The sequence below is a fragment of the Tiliqua scincoides genome, chromosome 5 (assembly GCF_035046505.1).
Source record: "Tiliqua scincoides isolate rTilSci1 chromosome 5, rTilSci1.hap2, whole genome shotgun sequence".
NCBI lineage: Eukaryota > Metazoa > Chordata > Lepidosauria > Squamata > Scincidae > Tiliqua > Tiliqua scincoides.
Genome location: NC_089825.1, coordinates 124,013,432 through 124,031,326, shown reverse-complemented (window position 1 = coordinate 124,031,326; position 17,895 = coordinate 124,013,432). Strand labels below are relative to the sequence as shown.

Here is a 17,895-nt window from a genome sequence, read left to right as displayed (position 1 = left end):
CTCCTAAAAATAAAAAGCAGAAGTGCTCCAGCCTTCACCCGCCTGATTTGCAGAACTCCGTTCACTGGCTCAGGGTGGATTTTTCATGATCACAATTGCCCTTAGACCCACTCACGTCCAGGGACGTGCGGTGGGTGGGGAGACAGGTGAGGCCAAGTCCTTTGAAAAGTGCCACCAGCATATGAGGCGCACAAGCATTCGCAACCCAAGCACATAGCTAGTGGAGTCACCAACCCACAGGGCCTTCTAGGTCTTCCTGAGAGGACAGGTTAAAGTATATGGTGATTCTTTCCCATCTTCTCTTTCAGTGAGTTATAAGAAGGCAGCATGTGCTGACAGATTCTGGAAAATGCCAAACAGATTTCCTTTGGAAGAGCCAAAAATGGAAGCTAAGAGAAGGAGCGGGCAGTTGGCAGCTCCATTGCTGCTTACATGCTCCCTGACCCCAAACAAATGCTCAGACCTGTATATTTGTAAGCAAACATTACAAAGCTCTCTTAAGCCTTCAGTGCTCTCTCCTCTGAAGGAAGCCCAAACCTGGGCTGTGTTGCCATTCTTGAAACTTCTCACACTTGGAGAAATGGCGCATGAGCATATAACCACGCAGATATCCATAGGACAAAGAAATATCTCAAATACATACAAAACTCACTTTTCCAAAACCTAGAACACAGAAAACAGTCCAATTAATTAAAAAAGAATCCATCTCTCTCAACAAGCTTCGGATTTTACAAACAAGTAACAAGTTTCCAGTTGTTAGTTTTAGAACAACCTTTTTCAAAAAAACCAAAGGAAGCAACTTTAGGATCTCATATTCCTTTATAGCAGTGGTATTCAAACTGGGGCATTGCGACACTCCAGCCTATGGGTCCAGGCCTCTGCCCCCTTAAGGTGCGGGGGCAGCCAGGAGACAAGGGAAAGGCAGCAGCACAAGGGGGGCTACAGGGGCTTGGGTGCACTTGCCCAAGCCTCCTGCAGCCTCCCGGGGGTGCGGGGAGCCCTGCGCAACCTTCAGCAGAGCTCCCCAGGTCAGGAAAAGTGAAAGCAGAGCGATGGCACCCCACTCCGCAAAACTGGAAGCGGAGCACGATCGCTCCACTTTCCCTTCTGACGGGGCTGCAGGGACTGGGGTGCAGTCCCTGCAGCAGCCATCCCTGTGTGCAGGGAGCCCTATGCAAGCACCTGCAGGGCTCCCCAGGTCAGGGAAAGGGAGAGTGGGGCGACCGCACTCCGCTTCCACTTTCAGAGGCAGAGCAGATCGCTCCACTCTCCCTTTCCCTGACCTGGGGCGCCCTGCAGGCGCTCGTGCAGGGCTCCCCACACACAGGGACAGCTGCTGCATCCCAGTCCCTGCAGCCCCTGCCTCCCCCGCCCCTGCAAAGACTTACTGCGGATTTCAAACTCCCAGAGAGTTTGAAATCCGCAGGTTTATAGCCTACAGCACAAGCTTCTGCATGTTTACGCAAAAGTAAGTCCCACTGTGTTTAATGGGGCTTACTCCCAGGAAAGCGTGCATAGAATTATAGCCTTAATTTCAGAAAGAATATTATACCAAAGTCTCATTATCAAAGAGGGTGACCAGAATCAAGACAGTATCAGTCCCAAGGGCATGACATCCCAATGCCTCTGGTTCTGAAAATCATAGATGGTTTTCTGAGAGGAGGGGGTGAGGCACCATCCACAATCGTCCACCTGACTTTCTTTCCATCATCTGTTTCATATACATCTGTCACTTGTGGGCAGTGGCATAACTAGGTCATTTGACACCTGGGGCCCATAAATTTTTGTCACCCCATATGACATAATTAATTATTTAATTACACAGGCCAACACACATTTTGCTTCCTTAAACATTACACCAATTCCTGGGTATATTTGGGGTGCCGATTCCAAACATGGCATCCGTTTTGCCCTATCACGTCTAGTTTTGGAGACACGGCATAGCCTCTTTAGTGAATGGTTCAAGCAACTTCCTCATGAGGAAGCCTACACCATGGCTTCCTCATGAGGAAGCTGCTTGAACCATTCACTAATGAGGCTATACTATATCTCCAAAACTAGACTTGATAGGGCAAAACGGATGCCATTTTTGGAATCGGCACCCCAAATTCATATCAAACCACCATAAAGTATGGGAAAAACTTCTCTTACCCTCAATTTTGTAGGCCTGTGTTATTATTTATTAATTATATTAATTATTAAATCATTCATTCATTCACATTTTTATACCACCCTTCCTCTAAGCAGCTCAGAGTGGTGCACATGGTACCTCCCCTTATTTTGTCCTCACAACAACCCTGTGAGGTAGGAGAGACTGAGAGATAGCAATAGTCATGACATGAAATGAATAATAATAATGGCCAGAAAATAAATGCAGTGAATATTTCCCCACAAGCAATGGATGAAATTCTGCATCAAATGGTATATAACGTGATGGTATTATTCCTAAAAGCCAGGATTTCCAGAATTTTGGTCACTAAGGTGTTACCCCCCCCCCCAAGGATGTCTCATTGGCCCATTTTGAGTTAAGGCAGTGGTTCTCAAACTTTTAGCACTGGGACCCACTTTTTAGAATTACGATCTGTCCAGGACCCACTGGAAGTGATGTCATGGCTGGAAGTGACACCATCAAACAAAATAAAATAATTATAAATAATTAAATTAAAGAAAAACAAATAATTAAATAAGGGGAAGCCAGCCCTGTTTCACCAAATGAATTTTCACTATAGCTTGCCTGCAATAACACCCCCTCCCACACGCAAAAAAATCAGTGAGAATTTCAGTCCTCCCCAGTGCCTAGTTCAGTGTTAGTTCTTATATTTCACTATCACTATCAGGACCCACCTAGCTTTGTAGGTCTAAAAACAAATAAAAATTCACCTTACAGTTCAAGCCTCTGTTATTAACAGTATTATTAATGTTTTACTGTTAATAATCTGTTTTACTCTTTGGGGGGGCTGCCTTCTGGAGCATTTGTTTAGCTCCACTTTCATCAGATTGGGACCATGCAGCTAGCCTTGCATTCCCCCTTGCCTGACTTGACCAGAAGGACTTAGTCCTTTCCAACAGACTAAGGCAAGATTGCCTACTCTTAGCAAACTTTGGGCAGGAGGTCTGGTCTAGAGGGTAGAGCCTCCATCTGCCTGAAGATAACATCCACAAGGTCACCAGTTCGAGGCCACTGGCACCGTGCGACCTTGAAGCAGCTGACAAGCTGAAGCCGAGCGATTCCATCTGCTCTGAGCGTGGGAGGACGGAGGCCAGAATGTGAAACCAGATCAGAGTGAAACACCTGGACTGTTGTGGTTCTTGAAAGATAGAACCTTCTTTCAATTGTAAAAATCCCTACGGGGATTTAATCAGTCTGCCTATGTAAACCGCCTTGAATAAAGTCTTGAATAAAGACCAAGAAAGGCGGTATATAAATACCTGTTGTTATTATTATTATTATTATTATTATTATTATTATTATTATTACTCATGAGTAAGCACGCAGTATGACTGAGTTTCACTTTCCATAGGGCACCATGCATTTTTTGATTTCTGGTTTTTTGGCCATAGCTTTTGATGGAAAGGAGCTATTTCACTCCGGTTTTTCTTTCATTGCATTCTGCTGGAAATTCCTCATCCAACAGTATATAGAATGATGGGGTTATTCGTAACCTCCATGATGTTAGTGATGTTGGGACATTTGTAGTGTCACCCCCCCCAAGCTGGTACCTGGGGTGGAACGCCCCCTGCCCCTCGCTAGCTACGCCATGCTTGTGTGTTTCCTTTCTATTCTGTCAGGATGAAAGCAGTTAATTCTGGTTGTTTAACCAAAGTACATTATGGTTAAAATACTGTGATGTGACTACCTAAAACCCACTTCCTTATTCTACTGAGTTCCATTTGCACCCTCTTCTCAGTGCTTGGGGGAGGGGGAAGGAATCTTCTTCTCTGGGACCAACCATAAACAGGACATATTTTTAAAAGACATTAGATAGTCCTTTCTCCCATTGTCACACATATTACTCCCCAATTTCTCCTTTGTCTCAACCCCTATTTGCCTTCATGAATGACACTGATAGTCTCCTACTCATTTTACAACATGGTTATAGATAGCTCTGTCGTAACTTGGATCTGTGTGATACTCATCATGTTCCCCTTTCCTAAGAGAACTTTTCTAAAAATTTCACTTCCACATTTCTGAGTTTTGGCTGCCAGTGGAGATGTGAAATTAGCCTATTTTGAAACCCTTTTGAGGAATGAACTCACAACTGCCCTTGCAAGGAGAAGTTGTCTCTCTTCCTCTGAAGCAGACAAAAGAGTTCTAAAATAAAAAGCTCATCATCATCACAAATGCAGAAGTCTTTTTCTGTTGGAATTTGTCTTTCATAGGACAAAGATGCTACAGGGAGTGGACCCACGGAAGATTTGTGGTAAGGCTGCCACCACTTGAAATCAAATATGTCACCTGCACAGGTTGTGGAGAAAGAGCTCAGAGTGAGTCAAAGAGTGATGGGGCGGTGGACAATTGATCAAATGTGTGAAACCACCCCAGGACACACATTGGTGGATGCCTGCAGATCCCTCAGTCAGTGATGTCAGCTGTGTATAGACACCAATAGGGAACATTTTGAGCGTTTGGTCAGGCAGCCCAATTCTGAGCTGCCCGTTGTGTCTGGACTGCTGCAGCACCGAAACAGCTGCTGCGGCATCTTTCACGCAACAGGGCAGCTGGTGGCGGCTCCTTGTCCCCTTCCCCCGGATAAAGCAAGCAGCGCCACAATGGGCCTACTTGATTCTGCGGCAGCCCTTGGGCTGCCGTAGAATCAAGAGCCTCCATGTAGGGCCAGCGACCAGACATGGAGGCTCTAGATGCGGAGGAACTCCTCCAGTCCCACGTCCCTCCTGCCCTGCTCCCTCCCCCGGCACACCTCCTCCCTGCCCTCTCCCCACCCTCCCCCCACCCCACAGCACCTCCTCCCAGCCTCATAAGAACATAAGAACAGCCCCACTGGATCAGGCCATGGGCCCATCTAGTCCAGCTTCCTGTATCTCACAGCGGCCCACCAAATGCCCCAGGGAGCACACCAGGTAACAAGAGACCTGCATCCTGGTGCCCTCCCTTGCATCTGGCATTCTGACATAGCCCATTTCTAAAATCAGGAGGTTGCGCATACACATCATGGCTTGTACCCCGTAATGGATTTCTCCTCCAGAAACTCGTCCAATCCCCTTTTAAAGGCGTCTAGGCTAGACGCCATCACCACATCCTGCGGCAAGGAGTTCCACAGACTGACCACACGCTGAGTAAAGAAATATTTTCTTTTGTCTGTTCTAACTCTCCCAACACTCAATTTTAGTGGATGTCCCCTGGTTCTGGTGTTATGTGAGAGTGTAAAGAGCATCTCCCTATCCACTCTGTCCATCCCCTGCATAATTTTGTATGTCTCAATCATGTCCCCCCTCAGGCGTCTCTTTTCTGTGCTGAAGAGGCCTAAACACCGTAGCCTTTCCTCATGAGGAAGGTGCCCCAGCACCGTAATCATCTTAGTCGCTCTCTTTTGCACCTTTTCCATTTCCACTATGTCTTTTTTGAGATGTGGCGACCAGAACTGGACACAATACTCCAGGTGTGGCCTTACCATAGATTTGTACAACGGCATTATAATATTAGCCGTTTTGTTCTCAATACCCTTCCTAATGATCCCAAGCATAGAATTGGCCTTCTTCACTGCCGCTGCACACTGGGTCGACGCTTTCATCGACCTGTCCACCACCACCCCAAGATCTCTCTCCTGATCTGTCACAGACAGCTTAGAACCCATCAGCCTATATCTAAAGTTTTGATTTTTTGCCCCAATGTACATGACTTTACACTTACTGACATTGAAGCGCATCTGCCATTTTGCTGCCCATTCTGCCAGTCTGGAGAGATCCTTCTGGAGCTCCTCACAATCACTTCTGGTCTTTACCATTCGGAAATGTTTGGTGTTGTCTGCAAACTTTGCAACCTCACTGCTCAACCCTGTCTCCAGGTCATTTATGAAGAGGTTGAAAAGCACCAGTCCCAGGACAGATCCTTGGGGCACACCGCTTTTCACCTCTCTCCATTCTGAAAATTGCCCATTGACACCCACTCTCTGTTTCCTGGCCTTCAACCAGTTCTCAATCCATGAGAGGACCTGTCTTCTAATTCCCTGACTGTGGAGTTTTTTCAGTAGCCTTTGGTGAGGGACCGTGTCGAACGCCTTCTGAAAGTCCAGATATATAATGTCCACGGGTTCTCCCACATCCACATGCCTGTTGACCTTTTCAAAGAATTCTATAAGGTTCGTGAGGCAAGACTTACCCTTACAGAAGCCATGCTGATTCTCCCTCAGCAAGGTCTGTTCATCTATGTGTTTTGAGATCCTATCTTTGATGAGGCATTCCACCATCTTACCCGGTATAGATGTTAGGCTGACCGGCCTATAGTTTCCTGGGTCCCCCCTCTTTCCCTTTTTAAAGATAGGCGTGACATTTGCTGTCCTCCAATCTTCTGGCACCGTGGCCGTTTTGAGGGACAAGTTGCATATCTTAGTCAAGAGATCAGCAACTTCATTCTTCAATTCCTTAATAACTCTTGGGTGGATGCCATCAGGGCCCGGTGACTTATTGATCTTTAATTTAACCCCTGCTAATTGGGTAAGAGGCACTTTTTCAAGTGGGTGCTCCTTTTTTTAGCAGGGGGAGAGTAACTGTCCCACCTCACCCCAGCACTGTCTGTTCTAGTGGCTGTCTGCTGGTATTCATTTGCATCTCTTTAGATTGTGAGCCCTTTTGGGACAGGGAGCCATTTAGTTATTTGATTTTTCTCTGTAAACCGCTTTGTGAACTTTTAGTTGAAAAGCGGTATATAAATACTGTTAATAATAATAATAATAATAATTTATCAATGAGGTCTGAAACATCTTCTCTTTTAACCTCTATCTGACTTAACTCCCCCGTCAGGAGGGGCTGTTCAGGCAGCAGTATCTGCCCGAGGTCTTCTGCCGTGAAGACAGATGCAAAGTACTCATTTAATTTCTCTGCCATCTCTAAGTCTCCTTTTATCTCCCCTTCCCCTCCCTCACCATCCAGAGGGCCAACCACTTCTCTGGCAGGTTTCCTGCTTCTAACTTATTTGAAGAAGCTTTTATTATTCCCCTTAATGTTGCTGGCCATGCGTTCCTCATAGTCTCTCTTGGCCTCCCATATCACCTTCTTACATTTCTTTTGCCACAGTTTATGTTCCTTTTTATTCTCCTCATTAGGGCAAGACTTCCATTTACGGAAGGAAGCTTCCTTGCCCTTCACAGCCTCTCTAACTTGGCTGGTTAGCCATGCGGGCACCCTCCTGGATTTAGTGGAACCCTTCTTTCTTTGCGGTATACACCTCTGCTGGGCCTCTATTACTGTTGTTTTAAACAGCCTCCATGCACGCTGGAGAGACTGGACTCTTTTTACCCTCCCTTTCAACCTCCTTCTAACCAGCCTCCTCATTTGAGGGAAGTCCGCCCATCGGAAGTCAAGGGTTTTTGTTAGAGATTTGCCTGTTATTCTTCCCCCAACGTGCACGTCAAAACGGATCGCAGCATGATCACTGTTCCCCAACGGCTCAGTAACATTTACATCTCTAACCAGGTCCTGTGTACTGCACAATATTAAATCCAGAGTCACCTGCCCTCTGGTGGGCTCCGTGACTAGCTGTTCTAAGCCACAGTCATTTAGCACATCAAAAAATCCGGTCTCCTTATCGTGACCAGAACACAAATTGACCCAGTCAATATGAAGACAATTGAAGTCCCCCATGATTACAACCCTGTCCCTCTTTGTCACCTCCCTGATCTGTTTCCTCATTTCAAAGTCCCCATCCGATTTCTGGTCTGGAGGACGATAGCACGCCCCCAGTATTACATCGCTGCACAAGCCTGGTAATTTAACCCACAGAGATTCTACGGTGGAGTAGGACCCGCCTTCAATCTCTACTTTGCTGGATTCTATCCCTTCCTTAACATAAACAGCCACCCCACCTCCAACACGCCCCTGCCTGTCCCTCCTGTAGAGTTTATAGCCCGGGATTGCAGTATCCCACTGATTCTCCGCATTCCACCAGGTTTCCTCCCACACCCCCTCCTACACCCCCTCCTACCTCCCACACCCTCCTCCCACACCCCCTTCCACACCCCCACCTACCTCCTCCCACACCCCCACCTACCTCTCTGCCGCCCCGTGGTTCAGGCAACCATGGAGTGTCGGAGCAGCCAGGACAGCTAGAGCAGCGGTGGTCCACCGGCACTAGCCCAGCACTGGCCAGCACTGAGCTAACACTGGCACTGAGGGCTTCAGAAGTGCCTTACGTCACGTTTGCAACACTCAGCGCTGGCAGTGGACTGGTGCAAGATCTAAGTTATTAACTAATTAATTAATTAACATGATCAAGCAACTGCTTCTGTTTACACCATGTGCAGTATATGTGTAAATTATTGTTGTTGTTGTTGTTGTTATCTTGCATATCACAGCTGCCTGTTCTTTAGCTGGAATTGGCTTTAATTACCAGTCGGGCCCCACCAAGTGGCCTAGGGCGTTGTAATATATTTGTGAATGATGTGTGCTAAACCAAGCTGGATAGTTTTTTGAATTTGACAGATCATCATTTTCTCAATGTTCAGATGTTTTAAATGCAGTTCAAGCATTTTTGGAACTGAACTCGAGGTACCGATCACCACTGGGATAATCACTGCTGGTTTGCGCCATAATCTTTGGATTTCAATTTTTAAATTCTGATATTTACCAATTTTTTCCTGTTCTTTTTTGTTAATTCTGCTAACACCAGATATTGGTTTATGCTCCCAGAAATTCTTGACTGTTTTGATCTTGTAATTTCCACATAAATTCCAATGGTTCATTTGAGCCACTGTAATGTCTGAATTTATAATCCCTCTGTGCAATCTTCTTGCAAGAACTAAGTATATGTTCAACAACAATACAACGCTAAGTAAACTTACTTAAACTTACTTAGTAAACAATACAACACTAAGTAATTGTTTCTTTGGGTTCATTGCACAACCTGCATTTTGCATCATATGATGATTTCTCAGTTCTGGTCTTTATTGCATTTGTTCGAATAGCCTGCTCTTGGGCAGCTAATATTAATGATTCTGTTTCTTTCTTTAAGGTCCCAGATGTTAACCATAGCCAGGTTTTTTCATTATCTATTTTGTCTTTGAGCTTTTCCATATATTGGTCATGCAGTGCTTTATTGTACCAACTTTCAGTTCTTGTTTTTATAGCTTTTTCTTATACTCCTGTTTAGTCTGCTTAGCTTTTAGTAAGTTCCTATTCTTTACTTCAACCAGTGCTTGTTTCTGACTCTCTTTTACATAATCAGCCAATGCTTGTTTCTCTTCACTGTTTGTTTTACCTGCAAAAGTCCTCTGCCACCAGATTTTCGAGGCAAATACAATCTGTCTGAAACACTATGAGGAAGTAAAGCATTTTGCTGGCATCCTTCAGTCTTGGAAGACTATGATATTGTGCTCTGAATAGTGTTCTGGAACAGAGTGTCCTCTCCAGTGTGCAAAGCCTGGGTAAAGTAGATAAAGAGGACAGACTGTTACCCACGCAGCAAATCCCCCCTCTCCACGTCACTGAAATGGTCCAATGGAAAGGCAGAAGCCAATACGGTTGGTTCCAGCGGCGTCTCAGGAGTTGCCAGAACATGTCTGTGTTCAGCCATGAACTGCGTCAGGGACTCCAACTCCGGATTTTGCCTCGAGGTTGACTCCTGAAGCCTTTTTCCATAACTGGATGTAGCCACAAGGCAGTGGAGGTTTGGGATCAGAGTTTTCCTTCTCTCAGATGAGCTGCCTTCCCAGGCTAACGAGTCCCATCTACCCAGTGGCTGTTTAGTCGCCTCTTACAACAAGCACAGCCAAACAGAGGGCCAATTCTTATCCCCAGCCCTCAGGGGAAACAGGTTGAATACAAGTCTCAAAATTAGAATCAGCTGGAGGAGTAACTACACATTACAAATAGATGGTATCCCATCCTCAAAGCTGCTTCTAGCCCTGCTGGGAACAAGGTAATTTCGCTGAAGTAGAGCATATTGTATTGTCATAAGTTTTTTCCAGTCCAAAGTATCCAAATCAGCTTGAGTCCAATTAATTATTCCAGCAGTATATCTTATGACTGGTATGGCCTAGATGTTGATGGCCCTAACTGTGTTCCCACCATTTACTTTGGATTTCAAAATTTTTCTGACGCTCTGGGTATATGTCTTTCTGACATTGGTTTTCACTTCTTCATGGTTAATGTTATCCAGTAGTAAAATACCAAGATATTTATTGGCTTCTTTCTGGTTAGACTTTATCATTTGGCCATTTGGCATTGCAAAGCCATCTCTTTCTGTGATTTTACCTCTCTGCATAGCTAGTGTGGCACATTTTTCTAGGCCAAATTCCACTGAAATATCTGTACTAAATATTCAAATAGTATTTGTCAATGACTGAATTTCTGTTTCTGACTTTCCATAGAGTTTTAAGAGCCCAATCCTGGGCTCGACGCACCGGTTTACCGCTGGTGCGTACTGTCGCAAATGTGCCATAAGGCACGTTTGCGAGGCTTACTGCTGGGCGAGCACCCGTGCTAGCCCATTGCAGGTGCCTAGCCTCTGCCGCTTGGCAGTCTCATGGACTGCCAAGCCGCAGTAAGGTAAGCAGAGGCAGGGAGGAGGCGTTCTGGGGTTTTGGTCAGCAGTGAATCACGTAGCCCCATTGTGGGGCTACTTCCTTACCCAGGGGAAGGAGACGAAAGTCCCCTTCTCCTGAGGTGCTGCCCGCAGCTGCCATTGGTGCGCAGGATGTGGTGGCAGCCGTTTTCGGTGCTGCCGCAGCCATGTGCCACAAGAGCTCAGGATTGAGCTGCCCGGCATCCATATAGAGCAAATGGTTAATTTTGGGTGAGTTTTTGGCCATTTGATAACCCAGCTTTGTTTTGATTAATGACTGATAGTGGAATCATGGCAATGGCAAACAATAATGGTGAGAGCGAATCACCTTGAAAAATGCCTTGCTTGATATTGACTGTACCATAGTTTTCGTTTCCAACTATCAGTTCTGTTCTCCACTGTTTCATGGTGTTCTGTATAAATGCACTTATGGTTTGCTAACTCTTATTCTTTTCAAACATATGAAGTCATAGGCAGAGGACAAACCTTGAGAAACGCTCAATAGTACTGTAGTACTGTTCCAAAATGAATCAAGGCAGGTTACTGGTCCTGGATATGAGACATTGCTCTGTACTACTTCACCTACTCCAAACTCCCATACATTGTGAATGGGGCTGGGAACAGAGCCTGCCATGCTGTGCCCATCACCATTCCGATCTTACTTCCAGGGCTTGTTGCTGCCAGCAGCTTGGGCAGCAGGGAGTGGCATGCAGACGCAAGCCCTTAGGGAGGCAAGGGAGGGGAGTTGGGCTGTAAAGAAGCAAGCCTACTGCCACTGGATTGCCTTCAGCCTCTGATGAAGAGGAAATTGGCCGTGGAGGATGCCCACCCTTAAGCAAGCACTCTCCAAGTCCAGGTTTTTTCCCATGCACAGAGACACAAGGGGTCCTTTAAGTGTGGGTGGGGAGGGGTTAACCCCTGGGGCGGGTGTCTGTGTGTTGCAAACTGGAAGAGGAATTCTTTTCCACAGGACCCCAACTTTCAACGAAGACTCTGCATTCTGCAACGTGATGCACCAAAAAAAAAAGGGTGCTGCAGAAATGCCAGGAAAGCAGGCCGGGAAGAGAAGAGTTAAAACCACAGAGCGACTCTTCCCTGGCTCCTTGCTTGCAGCTGGCGGTGGTGTCCGCAGGAAGGGGGCGGGGGGCACCAATCCAGGCTGCACCTTCTCTTCTGCTGCCCCTGCCAGATGTTCTTTGCATCCTGCAGGATGCTCTGAGCCACCTGGGAAGGGGCTTTGCCAGGTGCAGCCCACAGGTGGGGTGAGGATGCCAGGGCCTCGCTTGGCTTCGGTGAGTTGGGGAGGGTCTTACCAGGCAGCAGCAGGGAAATGAAGCTGACTGTGGCTGCAGGACAGGGCAAGCTACTGGTGGAGAGTGGGTGGGCACTGAAGGGGCTGCACTGGGAAGACCAGCACTACGCCTCCAGCCATGAGAACAGGTATATAGAAGAGGGACAGTTGTAGGGTGGAGGTGGGAGGTTTCTATAGCCTAATACGTATTAGCCTGGGCTAGTTTAGCGTTTCTATAGTAAATTCAAATAGTATAGATTTAAAAATAGATCGTGCTTTAATGTAATGGAAAAAATAACACTGCTTTCTTAGCAGTAGTCTGCAAACAGGGAGGGGAAAGTTATTTCTCCATCTATATTTCTCCCCAGACTGGAGAGGGAGGGAAGGTGCGTTCAGTAAGTTTCAGACATTAAAAATTGGTTACAGAGTTTCATAAAGTAGCACAAGTTAAAGCAAGTGCAATCTGGTGTCTTTGTTGTGGAGTGTGTGAGAGTAAATAGAATGCTATGTACAGGGAGTTGACAGGGAGATGCAAGTATCTTGTGTACTCCTTGAGGCATCTGGGGAGGGGGGGCTGCTGTGACATGCAGGGGGCTGAACTAGATGGGTCTTGAGCCTGATCCAGCGGGGCTCTTGTTATGCTCTTATATTCTCACCTTGTTGTTAACCAAATGGCAGTCTCCAAAATTTGTTAACCACGAAGAAATACCCATTTACCTAATGTTATATAGTGTGATACAGGTAGATTACCTCTTATCCGGACATCCCAAATCCGGACTATTTGAAATCTAGCCCTTTTTTTCCAAGACTTGTTTTCTATAATGTGAACACTAGAAGGTCCTGCGCTCGTTCCCACGTACAATGCGGGTACAGCTGGTAAGTTCTGTTCTCTGCTCGGTGGTGTGCACCTGAACAGACACTGTTGAAAAAATGTCAGAGGCCAGCAAGCACCTGTACGGGTAACACTGAAAAGAGCAACAGGAAGCATTTCTCATATTTATACAATTATTCTGAAATCCAGACAAATCCAAAATCCAGACACCTTCCCATCCCAGCAGTCTGGATAAAGGATAATCAGCCTGTACATCTCTCACCTTCATTGCCATTTCAGTTCATTAGGATATGTACCTTCTCTTCTTTAACTGTGATGTCAAAATTTGCTTGCCAGGATCCTCCAGCCTGATTCTACTCCTGTGTGGAGTAAGAGAGCGCCACTTCTCACTGAGAGAGTGTGTGGTACGTTAATGTCCCAATCCTATGGGGCCTTTATAATAGCAGATCTTGCAGTCCACTGTCGGAAAGGTCGCAACAGCACCAGAAATGGTGTGCCGCTGCAGGGCACATCGGAACCACCAACTGCAATGGTCTGCAGCTGTGTGTACTCTCCACCAATGGACACAGCCCACACCAGATGAGGTAAGGCTGTAGAGGGGGCAGCTTGTGGGCAGTTTGGGGCAGGGGGCAGTTCAGAGATGGATTCTGCCAAAGTTGGTGGCATGCATCAGGATGCTTGCTTGCTTGCTTGCTTGCTTGCTTTCTTTCACTGCTTGACATGCCCACTTCCTCTCCTTGGCCTTACACCAGCAAAATATATGGTGTGGTCGGAGGAGACCCATTGCCCACCAGGTGTAAAAAGGGTAAAGGTTTTTATTTGCCTCTCGTTAACTTTCTGGTTGCCCCCCTCCATGCACACATACCATAGCATGCAGTTGGCACTCCACTGGTGCTGTTGCATGCCGTGGACTGGTGGGGGAAAGGATCAGGCTCTTATTTCCTTCTCACAGATGCTCTAAAATATGCTTACTTATTGTTTTTGAGTGATTTCGCATACTTTATTCCAGCATCCTTGTATGGTGGCTCATTAGTGCTGCTGCTGTGTTGTAGCTGTGGGGGCAAGCCTGAGAATAACCTAAGGACAACCCAAAGGTTTAAAAGGTTAATTTAAAAAGTTAATTAACATGTGTTTAATGGGTTCACCCTATTACTCCCACTTTACTGATAGGGAACTCAAAGGAAATTTGAAAGAGAACACTATTTGCTCAAGGCCAAACAAGTCCACAGTAGGTGAAAGAGGAATCTAGTTCATTCAGATCAAAGTTCATTTTCCATTTACAGTATTATTATTATTATTATTATTATTATTATTATTATTATTATTATTATTTTGCATTTTACAGCCAAGTAAGCACACTTATGACTTGAAGCTTACATTAAAAGTTCATATATTGATCAGGTTTTACAGATGTTGACTACAAATATTCCAAAAAAAAAATCAGAAATGTTATCCCTTTTTTCAAAAACCTTTTCTCTAATTGTGCTCTTTTCCTCCTCTTATATAAAGCAGGTTCAACTTTGACAAATCATACACCTTCCAAATGCATGACAATTGACTGCATGTTCCAATTGAGGACTTTTTAAAATAAAAACTAGTTGTTAACCATAAAAACTGTTAAAGATTTTAAATGATCAAGTACTCCTAGAGCCTTGCACATCATGAACTGGTGTGAGGTAGTAATTGGAGTGATGGACTCAGCCCAGAGAGCCCTGGGTCTGAGTTCCCATCAGTGATGGAAATGACTGGGCGGTCCAGTCCTTTCCAGTGCTGATGCGGCTGTGCCAATGGGCCATGTACTGTATTCTGTGGAAGTGTTGGGGCAGTCAAGGCAACCTCCTCAAGATAAGGGAATGCGTGTTCTCTTATCTTAGAGCTGCATTGTGGGTGCATCAGTGCCGGGAAGTTGGATAGGATTGGGCCCTGGGTGACCTTGGGCTGGGTGTTCTCTTTCAACCTTAACTTTCTCACAGGTTAACAATCTTAAAGATAAAGAGTGGGGGGACGGGACCCAGCCACATACACCACTCTGGAGGAAGAACGGATTTATGAACGAATAACTTGCTGAATGAATAGGAAGTTCATGAGGCATGTACAATTCATAACCTCTTTCATATTTTCTTCAGTCTCCTACCAGAATTTCGTATCCTTCAGGCTTCTAGAATGGAGCAGGAAGAAGATTTGGTTACTCAAAGTTCTGAGGATGTGCCTGACATTCCTGATGCTCACATAGGAGATGGTGGACCCAGTAGAGCAGAGTTTGTGGATGAGATAGCCCCCTACAAGTGTTCTGTCTGCAGAAAGAGCTTCACGAAAACATCCAACCTCGTCCAGCATGAGAAGATCCACACTGGTGAGAAACCCTATAAGTGCTCCCAGTGCGGCAAAAGGTTCACCAGGAGCAACAACCTTGCTGAGCATGAGAGGATTCACACTGGAGAAAAACCTTACAAATGTCCAGAATGCGGAAAGACTTTCAACCGTAGCTCAATCCTGCTTCGGCACCGGAGAATTCACACGGGGGAGAAGCCCTACAAATGCCCCAAATGTGGGAAGAGCTTTGATGAAAGTGGAAGGCTCCGGGTACACCAGAGGACTCATGTGACCGATGTGGCATACCTCATTGACAGCAACGGGGAGACCACAGCCATCGCAGCCAGTGGAGTGGATCACAGCTGCTCTGACTGTGGTAAAACATTTAGCCTGTATTCCAACCTTATTAAACACCAAAGAATCCACACAGGAGAGAAGCCCTACAGATGTGCCCAGTGTGGAATCAACTTCAGTGAGGCCTCCAATCTGATTCGGCACCAGAGGTATCATGCGCAGGACAAACCTTATAAGTGCCCCACGTGCCAGAAGAGTTTTGGCCAGAGTTCACACCTCATTCAGCACCAGAGAATTCACACCGGGGAACGACCTCACAAATGCCCTGATTGTGGGAAGAGCTTTATTGAGAACTCAACTCTGAAAAAGCACCAGAGAATCCACACTGGAGAGAAACCACATCAATGCCTGGAATGTGGGAAAAGCTTCAGCCTGAGCTCCCACCTTGTGACACACCAGAGAAGCCACACTGGAGAGCGGCCCTACAGATGTGAAGATTGTGGCAAAGGGTTCACAGATACCTCATCCCTCATTATTCATCGGCGAAGCCACACTGGGGAAAAGCCCTACAAGTGCGATGTCTGTGGGAAGGGATTTGTCCTGAGCTCTGTTTACCTCAATCACCACCGGACCCACACTGGGGAGAAACCTTTCGGGTGTTCTGATTGCGGTCGGGCCTTCCGACAGTGGTCACAGTTGGTCATCCACCGGAGACTCCACACGGGGGAACGGCCCTACAAATGTCCCTACTGCAGCAAGGGGTTCTGTGACAGCTCCACCCTGACAAAACACAAGAGGACTCACACAGGAGAGAAACCCAATACATGTACAGAGTGTGGGCTCAGTTGTGCCTCAAAGACCCTCCTTCTGGAGCATCAGGCGCTTCATGAGGAAGAGACATCTTCCATGGCTATGGCCATCCTGTAAGCCAGGGATGACCATTTTGGACCTTATGTTACAGACAGTATTACTTGGCAAGTGCAATGCTTGTCAGGTGATGAGAATGCACTTGGAACAGTTGTCCTTATTCTTGCCTTCCTTTGTATGTCCGTCCACTTTCATTCCTAACCCTTTGCTTCCAACCTTTGTCCCTTTCCTTAGTGTGAAGTGTGTTGGTTGCTAGGTGTGCAAATGAGATTAAATGAGATTGAAGTGGACATTTTAGTAGTTTCTCACCAATGTATCCTTGATTTCTCTATAAAGAAGAGAAAGAGGTTATTACCCATTCACTTCCTTTGGAGGAAGGAGGAAGGAGCATTTTGAATGGAGGTGGTGCTCCCTGTGAAAGCCTACAGATGTTAACCATAAGCTATTACTTCCCTTCTGTCTCATTTTTCAGTTGATATGTTTCCCACCCATACAAGCAAAGCAGTTTTTAAGTGGAAAAGTTGGGCAGTACTCACAGAGCTGTGGGATGTTTTGGTTGCTTTGTTGGGGGAAAAAAAACTTTTCTAGATGAAGGAAACACCTTTCCATCTCTGTGTAAGATTTTGGGAGTATAAGAGTAGTTAAGTGTTGAGTGACTATCACCAGGCTGCTTGCTATTAAGGCTAAATGATGGGCTTTAAGGAATGTAATGTGGGGCCTGGACAAAGGGACTGGACAGACACCAGAGACCATGTCAGTGGTATGAATAGAAATTTATTTTATCAGCAAAATCAACAGAACAACCAGTTCCAACACTCTAACTGTCTTCCCTTTATCTTCCAAAAATCTCTTTCTGAGATAACTCATCCTTCTTCTTATCAACTCACCTCAGCTCTCCTCAACTGCCCGTTCTCCACCTCTCTCCTCAACCACTCAACCCTCTCTCACCAGCTCTCCTCACCTGTCATAGTGATTGACAGGTCGCTGCTACAGTGTGTCACTACTACAGGGAGAGAGGTTCAGGAGAGAGACCCGCTTACTGTTACAGTGACTATAAACTTATAGTATTCTTAACACAACAGCAATAAAAACTGAGGCTGGGGTGAAAGATCAAACAAATACTTTACTTTCAGTTCTCAAATACTTATTTGTAAAGCATTATGTTTATGCTAAACATAACCTAGTTTATCTCTCTTGGTTTGAGAGTACTAATTGCTAAGAGCTCAAAAAAGCATGTCCATCTCTCTGGAACAGTGGTTCCCAACCTGGGGGTCATTTTCAGGGGGTCGCGGAGACCCTATTTACTACTGTAGATGCGTTTGCACAACATTTAAAGCATTGCATTTTTGCAACATTTTCAGGGAACCTCCAAACAGAGAAAGGTGTTTCCACATACCTGAAAACAGCATTAGGTAACCTATGGTAGTCTACATACATGTGTTTTTTTTACCAGCACTGTCCTCTGTGCTGAGTATTAATTCCTATGGAAAGCATGCAGAAAAGCTGAACTCACGCCAGAAAATCTCAAAACAAAACAAAAAACATGGTTTTACTGATCACACA

The 17,895-nt window shown here is 45.8% G+C and overlaps 1 protein-coding gene across 2 annotated transcripts; it reads left to right on the top strand.

The window, feature by feature from the left end:
• The first annotated feature begins 11,892 nt into the window (after positions 1–11,892).
• On the top strand, positions 11,893–16,810 carry LOC136652097 (zinc finger protein 420-like). Of its 2 annotated transcripts, XM_066628970.1 has the most exons (3): positions 11,893–12,027; positions 13,195–13,442; positions 14,985–16,810. In XM_066628970.1, the coding sequence occupies exons 2-3, from the start codon at positions 13,438–13,440 to the stop codon at positions 16,390–16,392; spliced, it is 1,413 nt and encodes a 470-aa protein (XP_066485067.1). In that variant the 5' UTR covers positions 11,893–12,027; positions 13,195–13,437; the 3' UTR covers positions 16,393–16,810. The 2 variants fall into 2 exon arrangements, with proteins under 2 accessions (XP_066485067.1, XP_066485068.1); XM_066628971.1 differs by lacking the exons at positions 11,893–12,027; positions 13,195–13,442 and adding an exon at positions 13,895–13,961.
• The last annotated feature ends 1,085 nt before the right edge of the window (positions 16,811–17,895 follow it).